We start from the raw sequence: 17,680 nt of genomic DNA, 5'->3' as shown, positions 1-17,680 counted from the left end.
TTTTAAATCAGTGCCAGAAACAAGCAACAGGGTATTGTTGTTGTTGTTGTTGTTTAGTGAGGTCTCATTCCCAGATTTCTGTTCTCTGTGGACAGGAAAACCAGGAAAATGAAAATCACAGTGTTTGTATTTCACATTTCTAAACCACCCATCTTCCTCAAAGAGTTTATAATACTATGCATTTTTTCTTCTGAGAAAGTAGTTTTCTATAACAGGAATACAATTCTTCAAAGATGCTTATGAATGTTGGCCATAGGTCTTTAGTAATCGAGTTTGTATCTGGGGAACATGATCTCCTTTACATGGGTTTATATGTTGTTTATTTAAGAGTTGTATGCTACCTTCCAAAACTATTATTTATTGTGTGCATAACTGCTTATAAATGCATAAAAACCCAGAAATTAAAATCTCAGCACGTTGTTCTCCCAGGATGCCCCAGTAAGCATCCCCAGATTGCTAACACAGTATATGACCTTGCTACTTGAGGTTTTTGGGAAAATTGGGGCTACGCTTTCCACACAGTCACAGCTCTTCCTTGCATCACCAAAATTGGGAAAAAATCTCCAAAATTCAGCCCCATCAGTTTTGTTGACTTTGCTGTCACTCTCCTTGGGCCTGCAGAACTTCAGGATGCTGTAATGATATGTGAGAATGACTTTAGGAGATAGGATGAAGAGGTGCAGCCCAGACACCATCATGCAAGTTACTTATGAGCCTGTGAGGCATCTTAAAAGACACCTTTCCTAGTTTTCTGGAAAGTAGAAGTAAAGGAGGAACTTTCAGACTTGTAAGATTCTGTTATTGTAAATTTACAGTAGTCCTTATGGTTTGTGCTTCTTGTCTGGACTGCCTGTAATGGCCAACAAGCCTGGACTATGGCCTCTGACCCTCAAGCAGGGATTCAGATAAGACATAATATTCTGTATTTTTCCTTATTTTTCTCCAGAGTAGAAAGTTCTTTTTTTTATTGTTCAAATTTTATTGGTTTTAAAAGTTTTACAAGGAAAAAGGGTTGTAGGGTTATAAAACATTTTGACAGCTACATCGTGCGGGGGGGAGAAGCCCCCCCAGGTCTTACAACTTTTACAAACGAAAATAGAAAAATATCAACATTTACTTAAGTATTAGCAGTTTTGAGTTTAGCACAAAATCATCTGTATGTTTCAATCATTTGTTTTGTATCACTTCCATAAAGGTACATTGTAACAACAATTGCAATAATGTTTCAAATCACTTTTGTGATCTGAGTCTTCTAGTTGTTGCGTCCTTCCCACCCCCCCCCACCCCCGGTCCACTGGCTGAGCCTCAGCCCCTCCCTCCTTTGTTTCTTGTGTAGCATCCCCCATTTCACCTAAGAGAGCATTGTGTTTTTTAGTGAAAGCCTCTGCTTCCACTACTGTGTTGATTCTAATTCTACTGCCCTCCCAGAAAATCAACATGCCTTCTGGTAACAGCCACCTAAACCAAACCCCATTATTGTATAATTTTTTTGCTAAGAAGGAATATTTTCTTCTATTATCTCTTACTTTCTTTGGGATCTGTTTAAGAATGGTTATTTCTTTATCTTTATATTTTAATGGTCCTCCCCCTTGAACTCCTAGAACCTCATCTCTTGTAGTTTTTCTAAGAAATTTAACATGAACTTCCCTTGGAACATTGTGTGTTCTTGCATAGGCTGAATTAACCCTATAGATCAAATCAATGTCCCACCAAAGCTGTTGTTTATCTCTCTTAATATATTCTGCTAGTATTGTGGTTATAATCTCCTTAAGATCTTCATTCTCAACTTCTGGCAAGTTTTAGAACCTAAGAAACTTTACTTTACTTTTATTTAATTTATAAACCGCGCCCTCTCCCAGAAGGGACTCGGGGCGGTGTACAGTCATATTAAAACAACAATATAAATACATAAATATAGATAAATATAGATGGAGGAGGTAACATATAAACTGTACAGTCATAATTAAAATTAAAATTAAAAAAAGACATCCTTTCAATTTCCATTTTTAACATCTGATTTCCTCTTTTTGTGAGCAATATGTATTTGTATCATGTTACTAGAAAGACTGCCCAATGCCACTCTCCTTAATTACAGCTGGTGAGAGGTTATGATGGGTCCTAAGTCACAGAATAATACAGATTTCATTGGAGCAGTCAAGGAGGTTAGTTAACGCAAGGTGTGGGTGTTGTAAATTGTTCACAGGGCATAACCTTGAATTTGGGTTATAAGATTTTATGTTACTCTGTACCAGGAGTGTCAAACTCTATTTCATTGAGGGCTGTATCAGGGTTGTGTTTTACCAGGTGGGGGGGGAGCGGAATGGGTGTGTCCAGGGTAGGAGTGGCCAGCTCAAAGTCACTTGTGTCGGGGTCTCCTGTGGTGGCCCAAGCGCTCTGCCAGCAAAAACGAGCTCCATTTTCGATTGCTTCCTGCAAGACGCAGCCCTCCTGAGCTCCATTTTCACTGGCAGAGGCACTGCGGGCCAGTCCTTCGCTGTTTCCACGGCAGCCCCACGAGCCAGATTGTTCTATATAATATATAAGTATAAAAATGTATATCAAATTACAGTTATATGTATTAAGCATGCAGAATCTTTGGCACAAAATCTGTATAGATAAATTAATATTTTTCCGGTGCATTAAATATTGAACAGTCTGGTACTGTTAATATATTCATTTATTCTCTCTATAGTGGTTGTTTCTGATAAAGTGTTGATTGGCGTAAACTTTGATTAATATTTTATTACTTAACCTTGTTAAAAACATGTATACTATTTTACCAACTACAGTCATCTGAAATACTGTAGAAGATTCTTTAAAGTATCTTTAAAAGAATCAATATATTATTCAGTGAGATGTTTCTTGTTATCTGTATAGTGCTGCAATATGCAGATTAAGCTCTAAAAACATATTGGCTTCTTGCCACTTCTTTGTGAGCTGTGACATTTATTCGAGCTTGGTTCTATTTTTGGTTACATCCAAAAAATAGATAAGAAATATATATTATTAAATACATCATACAATTTTCTCCTGTTGATGTTTTCTTATTTATGTTTTAGTTGCATATGACAATGTCTCATTTTTGAAAAAAACACAGGGCATACAAATTATTTACTTATTCTGAGTCCAACTGTAGTAAGGACATAACAGTTCAGGAAACTTTTTTTGTATAGTGTGTGTGTGTAAAAAAATGTGTGGATTTTTAATAAAGATTTGAGGGAATCAAAGTTGAGGAACAGCTTTTTAAAAGCGATTTTTGTCTGAAATTATCCTCATCCCTATCACTTGCCCAAAACACATCTATTTTCTCATCTGCAGTATGACTGACCCATAATAACAACCATACTCCTGATTAGGCTATATAATGAGTATATTTACCAATGAGAAAGAAATGTTCTTTTTTTGTCCTACCCTGACTTTGGAGATATTAGAAACAAAGGAATAGTAGGTGACTGCAGATTTTACTGCTGAAAAGGTATAGGTGTTTTTGAAGATACCTGCTTTATCAGCTCTACATTAACCATTTCTCTAATGCTTAAAGAGGGTATTATTTTTCTTCTTTGCCTAGTTTCTTCTTTTCTTCTTTCATCCAATTTTCTCCTCCCCTTTCTCTAACCTTCCAGCTGTTAGAGAAGCAGCTATTCTTTCCACTTACCTCCATCCATCCTGTTTTCCCCCCTTCTTCCTTTGTGAATATGAGTCACTTAACATAATAATTTCTGTATATGTGAAAGAATGAGTGGTAAGTATAGGTGGAGAATATAAAGTACTTTTATAAACAGGGTGCCTTATTTGTTAGCTTAATCAGTATTGATTGATTCAGTTGATATTTATTTTTTTATCCAGGCCCCGCTTGCTTTCTGATGTGCCTTCTGGCAGGTATATATATCTATGTACACAAAAACACATTTTACTATATTGCAGGCAGACATTTATTGAAGAACATTCAGGCTTAGTTCTAGCCAGGTAGCAATTTTAGAAGAAAAAACAGGGAAACTAGACATTGCATAGGATAGTTTTATAAATTTTGTCTTTGACCTTGAAGATGGCATCACGTTCCAGAAGGTTGCAGATGCCATTACAACACATCACTGATTTATTAGTTTTGTAAGATGCACAGACTGGTGGACCAGCATGAAATGGATCCAGGTTTATGGGATGGTGTATTTATTTGATAGGTCTGTGAGCCTGGTTTCTGATACAAACATTGAAATAGGAAAGAAAAACTAAAGCCCAGACAACAACAAAATATGATGTGCAGAAATCAATTTGCAAAAGACCTGTGCCTTTGAAAACCAATGCCTTGGTGTGGACTATGAACTACCAATATCCCTAAAATGTCTGTTATATTACATGTAAGCAGTAAGTTTTTCAGCAGTAAGTTTTTCAGTACCCAATTACAAGCAGATTACAAATATAGGTAGACCTTGGCTTAAACTACAATTGAACCCAACATTTATGTTGTTAAGTTGAGTTTTGCCCCGTTTTACAAACTTTCCCTCCCACAGTTGTTAAGCGAATCACTCAGGGGTGGGTTCTGGCAGTTGCTACTGCAGGTTTGCTCATGACTGCGCCAGTGCAATAAAAATTGCTCTGCATATGTGTGGAAACAAAAAAACAAGACAGCGCCAGGTATGGCGCCACTTGGAGAACCAGTTCGGGGGCATGACAGGCCTGGGTTGCTGCCGGTTCCAAACTCCCAGGCTGCCAAACTACTACTGGTTCAACTGAACCAGTCCGAACCAGTAGGAACCCATTACTGGAATCACTGCAGTTGATGAATAATTCATGCAATCATTAACTGAGTCTGAGTCATTAATTGACTTTGCTTGTTGGAAGCCAGCTGGGAAGATTACAAATAGTGATCACATGACCAGGATATAATACAATAGCACTTAGATTTATATTCCGCTTCACGGTGCTTTACAGTCCTCTCTAAGTGGCTTATAGGGTCAGCCTATTGCCCCCAATAATCTGGGTCCTCATTGTATTTACCTCATAAGGATGAAAGGCTGAGTCAACCTTGAGCCAGTCAGGATTGAACTGCTGGCAGTCAGCATAGTTAGCCTGCAATACTGCATTCTAACCACTGCACCACCACGACTCCTATGATACAACTATCATAAATACATGTCAGTTGCCAAGTGCCAAAATTTTGATCATGTGATCATGGGGATGCTTCAACAGTCATACATTTGAATGGTCATTTCCCCCCTAATCACGTTGCAACTTCAAATGGTCACTAAGTGAATGATTACAAGTTGAGGATAACCTGTATTGTTTTTTATTATAATTTTCTGGAAGGGCTAATTTGCTCTTTATTTCTACTTAAAAGCCAGTTACAGTATATGTATCAGAATAGTTAGAAATACTGATTTCCAGACTGACCAAAAACATGAATTCAACTATAGAGTAGGATTGAGCTGATGAGAAGAGCACATGAATTTCATTCGGTCTGTTAGTATTTTGATCAAAATTACTATGCCCAATGTGATGAAAGTGACAGGATTTGATGAGGAGAGGGGCAAGACTGAATGAAGCAAGGCTGGAATTAATATTTGGGTAGGGTGGGAAAAGTCCATAATAATATGTGGTGAGTGTGTGTGAGAGTGTATTACACAATAAACTCTGAATGTTTACACATGATTATATCTTAAAGATTCTGATTAGGGTTAATCCACACAGTGAACTGTGGAATGTATCTCTAGTTGCAGCACTTTTCTTTTATTCAGTGGAGTTAAGTGACATGGCAATGATAGAATAAAGCAGCATACCTAGAGATAACCTGTGGGTTAACGTTAGGCAAGGCGAGGTATTCATGTAGTGGTCTTGATGATCCAGCAGGTGGCAGCGCCTAGCCAATTTTGGCTGAGGCTGAGAAGGAAAGGAGGGAATCCATGCAATCAAAATTGAATCAAGGAAGTCCTTCACTCTTTTTAATGTAGGGTTTTTCAAAAATACACTTTTAACAAAGGGGAAGGGGGAATTGCTGCTCAGCTTCAGTGAGCAAATATTCTTTGGATGACAGACGTCTAGAATCAAATTAGCCTCACTCTGCTTGTCTTTAGTTCTGATATTTGTTTTTTGGTTTTGTTTGCTGTTTTGCTCTGTAATCCTGAGAATTGAGAGTACGTGAATGTAACATTTGGAATGTTTTTTTTCTCTCTGGGCTAAATTGGTTTGCCAGATGAAAGGGGCTGTTTTAACTTCAGAATCCTCTTTGACAGTAGTAAGAGCCTGCAGTATCAGCTTCAGAATATTGCTGATAACGCTTATTGTGATTTAGATTTTGTTTCTCTTTGAAGCAGTCTCTCCTATGATGATCTTGAATTGCTTTTGATAACCAACAGAATGCCACCTTCTCAAACCTCTTTGGGGATGAAGATTTAGTATAAAAAATAAAAATAATAATATTAAAATTGATGAAGCCTGATGAAAAATGAAATCTGCATCTTTGCAGATTTTGTAAAACTCCTGAGGAAATGCATTTCATGGTCTGGAGATGAGCTTTCCCCCCAGCACCAGCTACATAAGCCTCTGAATGCAGGTCATCTGTGTACGAGTTTCTTTTTCAAATCTCAGTCGATACGGGGTTTGTAATAGGAGAACCATTTTCTTACTATTTTATTTTATGTTTTGCCACTTAGTCAGCCAGATATTCAGACTGGATTTGGCATTTTTATTGATCTATCGAGTCCTTCCCAAAGTCTTCTTCTTTAGGTCTTACCTTCTTCAGGTCTTTCTCTTCTACTCTCCTGTCTATAGATACTGCCACATCCCTTGGCCAGACTTTTTCACCACCTATATTATTGATGTCATTATTACAAGTAGTTCTCCCTTAATGTCCAGTCATCCAGCAACTATTCAGAGTTGTGATGGTCCTGAATGAGAGGGACTAATGGCGGATCCTGATATGTCAGCTATTTGAGGTAGAGAAGAAATACAACTACAGGAGCTAGTTCTACTTTATTCTAAGGCGACATTTAAAGAATCTTGAAAATCTAATAGTAAAAATCTCCTGCGGTCTGTTTTACAGCCTGAAAAGTTAGGGAAGCTCTTTCTCTGTGGGCTATGCCCTCTCTTACCTGATCATTCCCCTAGGGAACATCCATCTCTCTCCCCCCTCCCCTTACCAAGGTCATTCTCACATACTATTATATTGTAATTGCAACTGTTATAGCATTCCTGCAGTCATGTGATTGTGAGTCAGGGGCTTGGCAATTAGCTTACAATTACGATGGCATAGCATTCCAATGGAGGGAGCTGCAATCGTTCAACGGTTGAAGGCGCTGAGCTTGTCAGCTGGAAAGCTGACAGCCTGGGTACGAAACTTGAGCAACATGTGACAGGATGAGCTCCCATTATTGACCCAGCTCCTGCCCCTCCAGCAATTCAGAAGCATGCAAAATGCGAGTAGATAAAAGGTACCACTTTGGTGGGAAGGTAACATTCTGTGCACCTTGGCATAGTCATGTTGGTCATCTGACCAATTCCAAGTTCGTCTGTTTGTCATTTTCTACTTTTCCTGCCAGGTTCTGACAAGCAAAGCCAATGGGAAAGCTGATGGGAGGTTGCAAATGGCGATCACATGACAATGTGGGATTCACCTAATACTGGCAACTGGGATTGCCAAAGGGCCCATTATATGTCAAGGTGGTCATGGCCTTACAATCATGTCCCTTAGTGATGGAATTCCCACTCTCAATTAACATCTGCAAGCTAGGACTACCTGTAATTAAATTTATTATGTCAGCCACTCCAAAAATCTGGGCAGCCTTAGCATTAGAAATATAGAATTAAAACTTTTAAAATGCGACCATAAAAAGATAATAGCCACAGGCCTGAAGCCTTTTAAGGCTTTAAAAGTTTACACCAAATTTTATCTGACAAAGTAACTGGCCACCAATGCAGTCCTTTCAGTACAGCCACCAGCAATTCTTGTATCTTCCACTGTTAGCAGCAATTTAGATAATATGGGAGATCATAAGGAAATCTCATGGATGTAAACTAGATTAGGAAACCATCCTGGGGAAAAGCAGTAGCAACCGCTTCCACCACATGAATCAAACAAGAATCACCAAGAATCAAATTGTAAATAAAAAAATATTTACCATTATTTGCTGAAGTTTGCATTAATTGCAACAACTAGAGTTATTTCGCAAGATAGCTTCACAAAAAGTGCATTGCAGTCATGGTTATAGCTGATCTTGGATAACCATTGTGAAATCTAACTATTTGTGAATGGCTGTAGCTAACTGTAACTTGTAAGCTAACTTGTAAGCCTAACTGGCCCATGTGTCTCTTATCACTGCTGCTACTCTGAATCCAATAGTGTAGTATAGCTTTTATTGTTGTTGTACAAAATAAATAAACAAAATTGGTTGTATAAATAAGGGACACTCCCAAATTTTAATTGGCTTTCAAGGTGAACACAAACTTGGCCAAACAAATAGAAGCTCAGTCCCAAGTTTTTTTACTGATGAACAGCATCTCCATTTTGTTTGGATTTAATTTCAGCTGGTTCTCCTTCATACAATCTCTTATCGAAATGAAGTACTGATTGTTTCCTTGGAGTTAGTTGTCATGAAGGAATAGAGCTAGGTATTCCATCACAGTTAGTCCTCAACGTATGGCCTTTCACTTAATGATGGTTTGAAGTTACAATGGCCTCAGGAAAAGTGACTTACAACCCATCCTCAAAGTTACAACCATCATATCCCGCACACCCCTCTGTGACTACAATTCAGATGTGTGGCAACTGGCTTGCAATTTACAACAGCTGCAGCATCTTGTGGTCATGTGATTCTGATCTGCAATCTTTCCAGCTGGCTTCCATCATCAAACTCAATTGTGGAAGCTGGATTCACTTAACAACTGTGTGATTCACTTAGCAACCACATGATTTGCTTAACAACTGTGGTGATCTGTTTACAGCCATGGTGAAAATAGTTGTAAAATGAGGTCGGGTCCAATGACTTGCTTAATGACTGCATTGCTTAGCACCTGAAATTCCAGTCTCAATTGTGTTCATAAGTCTAGGATTACCTGCACCTTGCTTCCGACATTCAATTGATCTCTGCCATGAACTTTTAGATATTTTGAACAGCATGGGCAGCAAGATATGTAACATGACACAAATATTGTGGAGCAGTACTACAGGTCACTAGTCTAAGGGTCGAACAGAGTATCATGATTAATGGGAATGAAAAGCTCCAAAAAGCCCAGAGTGGAGATCTATGCAGGTCAGTGGGAGGGGTGACTAATGCAACATTATGCTGCAAGCGGCATTCTTTTGTAATATGTTGTGACTTCGGATGCACTTATGAAAGATGTAAAGCTGAAATGAGAAAACCATTGGAAAACCATCGTGTACAACAGTGCTTCTCAACCTTGGCCCACCTGAAGATGCGTGGACTTCAACTCCCAGAATCCCCCAGCCAGCAGAGCTCTGCTGGCTGGGGGATTCTGGCAGTTGAAATCCACGCATCTTCAGGTGGGCCAAGGTTGAGAAGCACTGCTGTAGAGGCTTCTGCAAGAAAACTACATTTATCTGCATCCTTCGTATCTATTTGCTAATATAGGTCATCCCTCAAGGTGAAGACATCCGTCTCAATTCCATATCCCAGCCAAAAAGCTTGATTAAAGTGGTCCTTCAATCCACTTTATTGCCCAAATTTGTCTGAAGTTATGAAGCCACCATCCTTTCAGTTCCCTTTCCTAGAAATTAAATGCTTGACTTTGCATAGCTCTTTTGTATCAAGGAAGCTTTTCTCCTCCAGAGGCTTAGAACTGTCTCCTTTAGGCAAGGAGGAAAAACATCCTACACAAAAATACATGAGCCATCCCCTGTAATCATGGGCCCTTTATTGTCTTGGTTAATTAAATTGAGAAAAAACATGGTAGTCATCAGGCATTCAAAGAATTGGAATTGTCTATTTAGAACACTGAGCCCCTCCCCTGCTCCTAACTTAATATCACCGAATACGTCTCTCCATATTATTGCCCTCTAAAAGCTGAAAATAATCCAGAATAGCAAAACAGAATTGTCAAAGTTACATTTTTATGATTTAACATCAGAGGTAAACTAGATTTAACTAGAGTCAGGTCAGTGAACCACATTGGTTGCAATGAGCATGGACTGGATTTGTTTCTACCCTTCTTCAACGTAAAAAATGGGTTAAAGTGATGTCTTTCACTAGCTCTTTTAAAATGCATGAGGATTGTTTTAACAGTACCTTTGTGTATTAATGGTTCTGTTTTACTTTAATGACACATCTGGCCCGCAGCCCATGAGTTTGATACCCCTGACGTAGTTTGAACTTCATATACTGTATCTAATAAGCCAGAAATGATTGGATTCATGGAAAGTCATAATTTTTGAAATCAGTTACTTATCAAGGTCATATATTGCTGAGTTTGGAGCTTGGTAATTTGCAGTATATTGCTGCAGTTGCTTATAAATCACAACGAGGTTGATACAATTTGCCAAGCTAAAATCATACAACATAAAGTTACAGTATGTATATTCCCTTATAATGTGTCTTCTGATTCAGATAGGAAAAACAATCATAACCAACCAACAAAGTCTTCTAAAAAACAGAAAACAGCATCATTTTTATAATGTTTATTTTTACAAATTCTGTTGGTTGGTTATGAAATCCTTCAATCTTGTTAAGATTTCAAGTGGGATGACCCATTTTGTCTTTGAGGAAATCATGATAAGCATTCAGTCTCCTATGAACAGTGCTTACATCCCACCAAGGATAATTTAAAATATTAACCCTCCTCTGAATAGGAGATAATATATACAAAAAAATTCTCTCAAAGAGATCCCAGAATAAGCCTTTGAAATTTGAAGTATGTATTTCTATTTAGTTGCTAACAATCTTTTTGCTCTTTCTGTTGGTGAGACACAAATGTACAAGATAGCCAATAAAAGTAAGATTCCTGGTGAGATCACCAGCCCTTATTCCATTGCATGAAATAAATTAATTGTGTCAATGAAATTGGCTGGAATTAGAAGTATAATGAAGTTAGTAAAGGGACAGGCATGAGCTAGGAGCAAAATAAGAACTGAGGAAGATGGTTTGCACATTCTACCTTCAACCATGGAAGTGACCTTAGACCAATCACTTTGTCTCAGCCTAAACTCAAAAAATTGTTGCAGTGAGGAAAGATAGGGCAAGGTTTATGGACTATCTTAAGCTCCTAAAAGAAAAGTGGGACATACTTAAATCATTAAATAATAAACTATTTTTGTTACAATATTAAATATAGCCAATTCATATATTATCATAAGTTGGATTCATTGATAATCCTTATTTATGAGTTAAATGAGAGGGATCTTTTATTGGTTTTTAGGAGAGAAGAGATGTATTTTTATATTAATGTGTTTTATTTTAATAAATATAATAAATGTACACATTTATTCCCTGCTCATTAAATTTGTTCAGGGTAAACTAAGTGTTAACTTCTTTATGTGTGGCCGAACTCGCTGGTTTTTAATCGTTTCCGCATTTGTGAATTGTCATCATTGTTTTCTACAAGGTTTTTTTTTCATAGGTTAACTATTTTTCTTTATTATTGATGTATATCCTCTCCTCCTCCTTCAGCTTCAATATAAGTTACTCTCTTCTCCCTAAAGGCTGGGATTCTTGTTTCAGCCAAAGTGCCAAGTCTCCCAAATTCAGCTGTGCTATCACTGTTGCACAAGCCTGCTTGCCCCAGGCAACACATAGTTTAATTGTCAGATTCTCACAATAAACCTTGAGGGCTTGAACAGATTCCTTCCGCCTGCTTTATATTTCCCATGGATTTCATTAGTGGTTTTGTTGGCATCCTTGCCTTGTTTACCAGTTCAAATCATTACTCATGAGGTAGATATAGGAAGAAAAAAAACCCATCCCAAAACAATTTTCTTTGTTTTTTTTTACTGTGTTTTCCCGAAAATAAGACAATTGACCCCCAAAATAAACATTTGACCTTATTTTCGGGAAATCTTATTATTTTTGAGGTGAGTGTGGTCCACTCATGGTTGCTGCTGCGTTGCAATATTTTCGGGAAGGGCTTATTTCAGGTAGGGCTTATTTCAGGGCAGGCACTCAAAAGCCCGGTTGGGTTTATTATCCAGGGAGATCTTATTTTCAGGGAAACAGGGTATGAACTGCTTACTCGAGAAAGGCTTTCGAACCAGCTGGAGCAAGCATTTTTACAGAGCAGTGGCTGGTCCCCTGGGGTGTGGGAACATTGCTCTGTCAAAAGGATCAACCCTATTTCATCTTTGTCTTTACTTAAAACCAATCTGTGAAAGCTACTGCCTGTCACATTTTCCTTAGTGAGTGTCTTGTTATTCTGTTTATGGGATTTAACAAGTATGTTCCTCCTTTCAAAATCTCCAAGGATTTTTTTAAATTCTTCAAGATAAAGATGAGAGACAGAACTCACCTCTGCCTATGAAAAAGCAATGTAGAAACAGGAGTAAGAAGGGAAGGGAAGGGGAAGGAAGGAAGGACTGGCCATTATGTTCTTATTAAAGATCTTCCTCAATCAGGGACTCAGAATACAAGGTAATAAGTCAAGGAGCTTTCATCCTTGTTCTGTCTTGATGGATGGGTATTCAGCGTAGACTGATACTGTTATTGTAATTTTCTGATATTGGTTCTTGTAGGAGAATCTGTATTTTACAATAACTAGAGATCTGCTCTGGACTCTGGGGAGAGGGATTTTTATTCTACCGTATGGATAAATAGATAGTTTATTCTGCTTGGAGATTAGGGTGAAAAACAGTGAAAGCATTAGGTTTATATTGTGGCAATCAAGTTCTTAGTGTCATTGCCAAAAGAGTTAGTATAAAAGCAGAAAGCTCTTCTACATTTTCCTTTGCTTACAGGATTATACCAACCACCACTGCCAACAAGCATTTCGTCCTTGAATACTTTATCAATAGTCAGCTAGCAAGCTCTGTATCTGGTACATATTTTTTTCGCAAGCTTTTTGAGGTGTGATAATTTATAAACATACATGCATTCATATATATATGCATACATATTCAGAGGAAAGTACCGTAAGCCATGAAAAAGGATTTAAAATGATGTTGGGCCTTTGTTATTTGTATATTTTAAAGTCTTTAAATACTTTGAATGCAGAAACAAATCTGGCTCTAAATAATTATAAAATATTGGGGATATGAGATGGATATTTCCAAATTATGCTTGATATTCCTTGAAAATATACATTATACACACACACAGACACATGCACTCACACACACATAAATATATGTATTTGCTTTCTTCAAATAATTATTGTAGGAAGATATTCATTTGGATGGTAGTACTTGCATATTCATTAGGCTGTTATCAGAATGAATAATTACTCAATAAATTCAAATTGCCGAGGGGTTGTCACAGTTAATTTTTTTAAATCCACTCCTCAGATTCTGTTTTAAATGCAAATAGAAAACCAATTTCACTTTGCTGGTCTATAATAATTTAGCTTTATCTGTGTATCCTAAGTGTATCGGCACATTGTGTTTATTTCTTATTTTGTAGGATACAAGAAATAGTAAGCTAATTTGCAAGATAGTTCCTTAGAACAAAGATCCTAACTTGAATACAATAAAAACAAAACACTTGGAGTAAAACTGAGATTTGGTTATGCTTGTGCCATGTTGACCAAACTGTGCTAAAGCTAATTAGTACCATCCTTTCCACCATTATCAAGGAATGTAATATATGACCATATCACGTGAGGGAGAGAAGGGGGATAGGAGAGGAGAGGTTTCTGTGGGGCAAGCCTGACGGAGAGAAGGGGAGTGGAGAAGCCAATCACATAGTTTTGTAATGGAGCACAGGTATCCAGCTAGTAAGTAAATATAATTTGGAATATTTTACACACACACACACACACACACACACACACACACACCTACCTCTGCAGAATTAAATACATTAGGTGGGTTCCTGCCAGTTCTAACCTCTTCTATAGAAGAGGTTCCACAAATCTACAGTGCCATTTAGAACGGTTCCAGCTCCCTTCCCCTGCCCATCCGCACATCATCAAGATGAAGAGCGAGAGGAGGAATTCTGGGAGTTGAAGTCCACAAGTATTAAAGCTGTCAAGTTTGAACACCCCTGGGTTTTGTTTTCTAAAGAGTTAAGGGTGCAAGGGTCTTATAACCTGACAGCTTTAAGACTTGCACACTTCAATGCCAGAGTTTCTGAGCCAACATTTTGGTTGCTAAACAAGAGCATTGTTAAGTGAGTTTCACCACATTTTACAAGTTGGCCATGCTCACTCAGTCACATGACTGCCAAGCCACTCCCACTCGGTCACATGGGCAGCAAGCCACACCCACAAAGCAGACCACACCTGCAGAAGAGGTTCTAAAATTTTTTGAAACCCACCACTGGTTACTGAATTTCTCCAGTGGCTGAAACATAATGTGGCTAGAAGACTTACTAAGAGAAATCTATATGTTTGGGACTTATCTCCATTCCCATGTCCTTTAAATCCTCTAGACCTCCCAAGAATCTGATTTGGATATCTGGTGTATTCTCCCTAATAGTGGGGTGGAGGGTGGGGATTCCAAGTAGCACTGTTTGTAAGTAACTATCGGTAACTATTAATGGAAGGACTACTGTAGTTCAGGGTTCAAGTAAATTAACTGTATTGTAAATCATAACACAATAATTTTCACCTTTAGTTCTACAATCATTTTCTTCCCTTTTGGTAAGCACACTAAAACATATATTCTAAGGAATGGGTTTCTTATTAGAGAGCTGTAAAGTATTCTTTAATAATTGATAGAAAAATAATTTACCTCATTACCTACTAATCGGATAAACAATAGGCATGGTTCTTCTCAATTTCAAGGACTCTTTATGCTAATTGCAAAGTGCTGAAATGATATTTATGCATTATTGCATCCCAGAGTCTCTCTTTTCACTTTGAAGTCTTTGTTGGGATGGGGTGGGGTGTTGATGAGAATTTCAAGTGAAGGTCATATGGAAAGTACTGTATATTCTATATTTTTCAATACATTAAGATGGTCCTTAGTATGTATGTATTCCCTGGGTATTGCAACACAATTTATTACAGTAAGACTGTAGTCTTCTCTATGCTTGCCTTGGTATAAATGTCACTGCATTCAGCGGGAGGGTATATAAATATTTCTCCTGGAAAAAGACCACACATTGACTTTTAATCTGATTTTCTTTATAGGTTCGAAAACATGTCAATGACCTGTACGAAGATCTGAGAGATGGACATAACTTGATTTCTCTTTTGGAAGTTCTTTCAGGAGATACTTTAGTGAGTTTCTTAATTTTAATGCAACTGTTTTACAGATTTAATTGATATTTGTTGTTATCTTAAGTCAGCATTTCTTTGATGCATTGTTTCCATAACTGGGAGTGGGTGGGGTTGGGGGCAGGTATCAGAACGTCTTATAATTAGTAATCTAATACTTTTTTGTTGTTCCTATAGAAAAACAATCTTTCCTAAAGCAGTTGTCTTTTCATTTTCTGATTTTCTTTCTTTTAAAAATCATCCAACATGTGTGGGATGCTAAATATTCTTTTTCCAATTAAAAATAATTATGTTACAGTATTGCTCCCACTGTAATTGTCTAACATTCCCCTCTGATATCATGTCCTTTCCTTTCATTGTGAACATTCTTGTCTCCTCTGCTTGGCACTTACTCCCTTCATTATGTTCTTCCGTTCATATTCTTCTCTTCATTTGTGGTCTGTCTTGTGTCTTTGCTCTCCTGTCTCCTGTCGGTGTTTATTAGCCAAGGGAGCGAGATTTTTTGAAGACCTTACGGTTGGTGAGTTCAACAGAAGCATGCCCGTTTGAACAGCATGAGGATGAGGAGGATGAGGATAAGGGGGTAGGTGCCGACCCCCATAACTCTACTAATACAGTTTGTGAAGAGTGCTAACGTAAACGTAATGTTCAGGTGTGATGGTGTGGAACATTTTCATTAGAAAGAATTGGGCGATGGGGTTGGTGTTATGGGGAATGCTTCTAATCTAGAATAATATGAGTGGTGCCAATGGCTTGGATACATCCCATGAGTTGCATTGGGAAGGTTATAAATATAATTGCCAGAATAGCTACCTGTTTATTGTACTATATGTCCCTTATGAAATGGCAAACATTTAGAGGACATATATTTATTTTGCAAAGATGCACCAGCTGTACAAATAATGAGGATGGATAGATGTTGCTACAAATTTAGTGAAACAGTTCTTATTTGTGATTTTGGTTTTAATGTGACAGTATACTTGCTTTACAAAATCCACTAGGGATTTGAACTGGGACAGTAGAGAGCTCTGTCCATTATGGCAAAGATTTATGAAAAATCTGAAGTCGGGAAGAAAGGCATTGATTTGGTCATGTAAATGCAACTTTTTTCCCTTTATTCTTGGGTAGTTAAGCGAACGGGAACTTTTTCTCTGTTGAGTTTTCCTCTTTGTGATTTTTATACTAACTGCATGCATTTTGCCACGTTTATCATTAATCTGCTGAATATTTTTGGTTTTCTATAATAACTTATGCTTTCTTCGTGCATGTTGTGTATTTTTAAGAAAAAGATTGCACATTTTTATGATAGTGCTTAAGGTTATGGGATAGAAAAATATGTAATTTGATGGCTAAACATAAGCAATGTGTATATCCTTCAGAATTGGTCATCCATAAAATTATGTTTTCCTGAAAGGCATTGATATTTGTTATGTAAATGCAACTTTTCCCTGAGCAAAAATTGATGGAGATATATTAACCTGATTCAAAAACTTTTCATAATCTATGTGTCTTTCCAAATTCTCATCAATATTTCCCATGTGTATCTTTCTTGAGAACCAACTTTCTGGCTTATTCTATATAAGGTTTTAGTATACATTCCAAAATGCAAACAAAAAAAAAAATCACGAAACAGTGCCCCACCCTAAGAAATTAATAGGATGACAAAATGCAGTCTTATAGTTCAATTTTTTTTAAAAAAATCTGCACTATATGGGAAATATACACTTCAGAGGTGGGTTGTTCCCAGTTCGGCCGGTTCAGAACTGTCAGCAACCCAGGCCTGCCACATCCCCTAATCGGTTCACTCGCCACTGTTGATGTCGCCTCCATGTTGTTTTTTAGTGACTGCACGTGCGTAGTTCACTGTAAATTGTTCTGCGCATGCGCAAAGAACAATTTACATTGAACAGTATACGCACACACAGTGTACGTCTGGTGCACGTGTGGGTTGTGAACCGGTAGTAAAACTGGCAGCAACCTACCCCTGATACACTTCACATGATTTCTTAGGTCAGGACAAAATGCATTTCTGTTCTATAATCTACTGGGGTTTGATGGACTGAACCTTAGCTATATTATGCTAATACCATTATATTATGCTATACTGGTGCTGGTAGACTGTTCCCTGTACACAGATTCATGCCTTTGATATATTTTTGAATGTGTCTTAGCAAATACTATTTTTATTTAGTTTGTATTTACTTAACTAGAATTACACAAGAAGTTAATATATTTATTGATTGAAACTAGGTGACAATTTCTCTTGATAGATTACCTGCCTGCCCCTCTATAAACAGTTTTAAAAACTTTAATATTCTGCATAGTTTGAGAAGTGGGTTATCATAAGAACAGCTTTTTTAAAGGGAAAAAA

General features: G+C 37.5%; 1 protein-coding gene across 5 annotated transcripts in view; it reads left to right on the top strand.

The window, feature by feature from the left end:
* LOC309386795 (dystonin-like) overlaps positions 1–17,680 on the top strand; it is a gene marked incomplete at its 5' end in the record, with an annotated part of 348,938 nt that overhangs the window by 92,787 nt on the left and 238,471 nt on the right. For all 5 annotated transcript variants that reach the window (XM_081942582.1, XM_081942577.1, XM_081942581.1 and 2 more), the window contains one exon: positions 15,223–15,312. In XM_081942582.1, the coding sequence (XP_081798708.1) occupies positions 15,223–15,312 (90 nt within the window). The remainder of the gene's footprint in view (positions 1–15,222; positions 15,313–17,680) is intronic.

The sequence above is a fragment of the Natrix helvetica genome, assembly GCF_964273705.1.
Source record: "Natrix helvetica genome assembly, chromosome: 2".
NCBI classification, from domain to species: domain Eukaryota; kingdom Metazoa; phylum Chordata; class Lepidosauria; order Squamata; family Natricidae; genus Natrix; species Natrix helvetica.
Note: the sequence above shows the minus strand (reverse complement) of the source record. Positions and strands in the feature narration are given on the sequence as shown.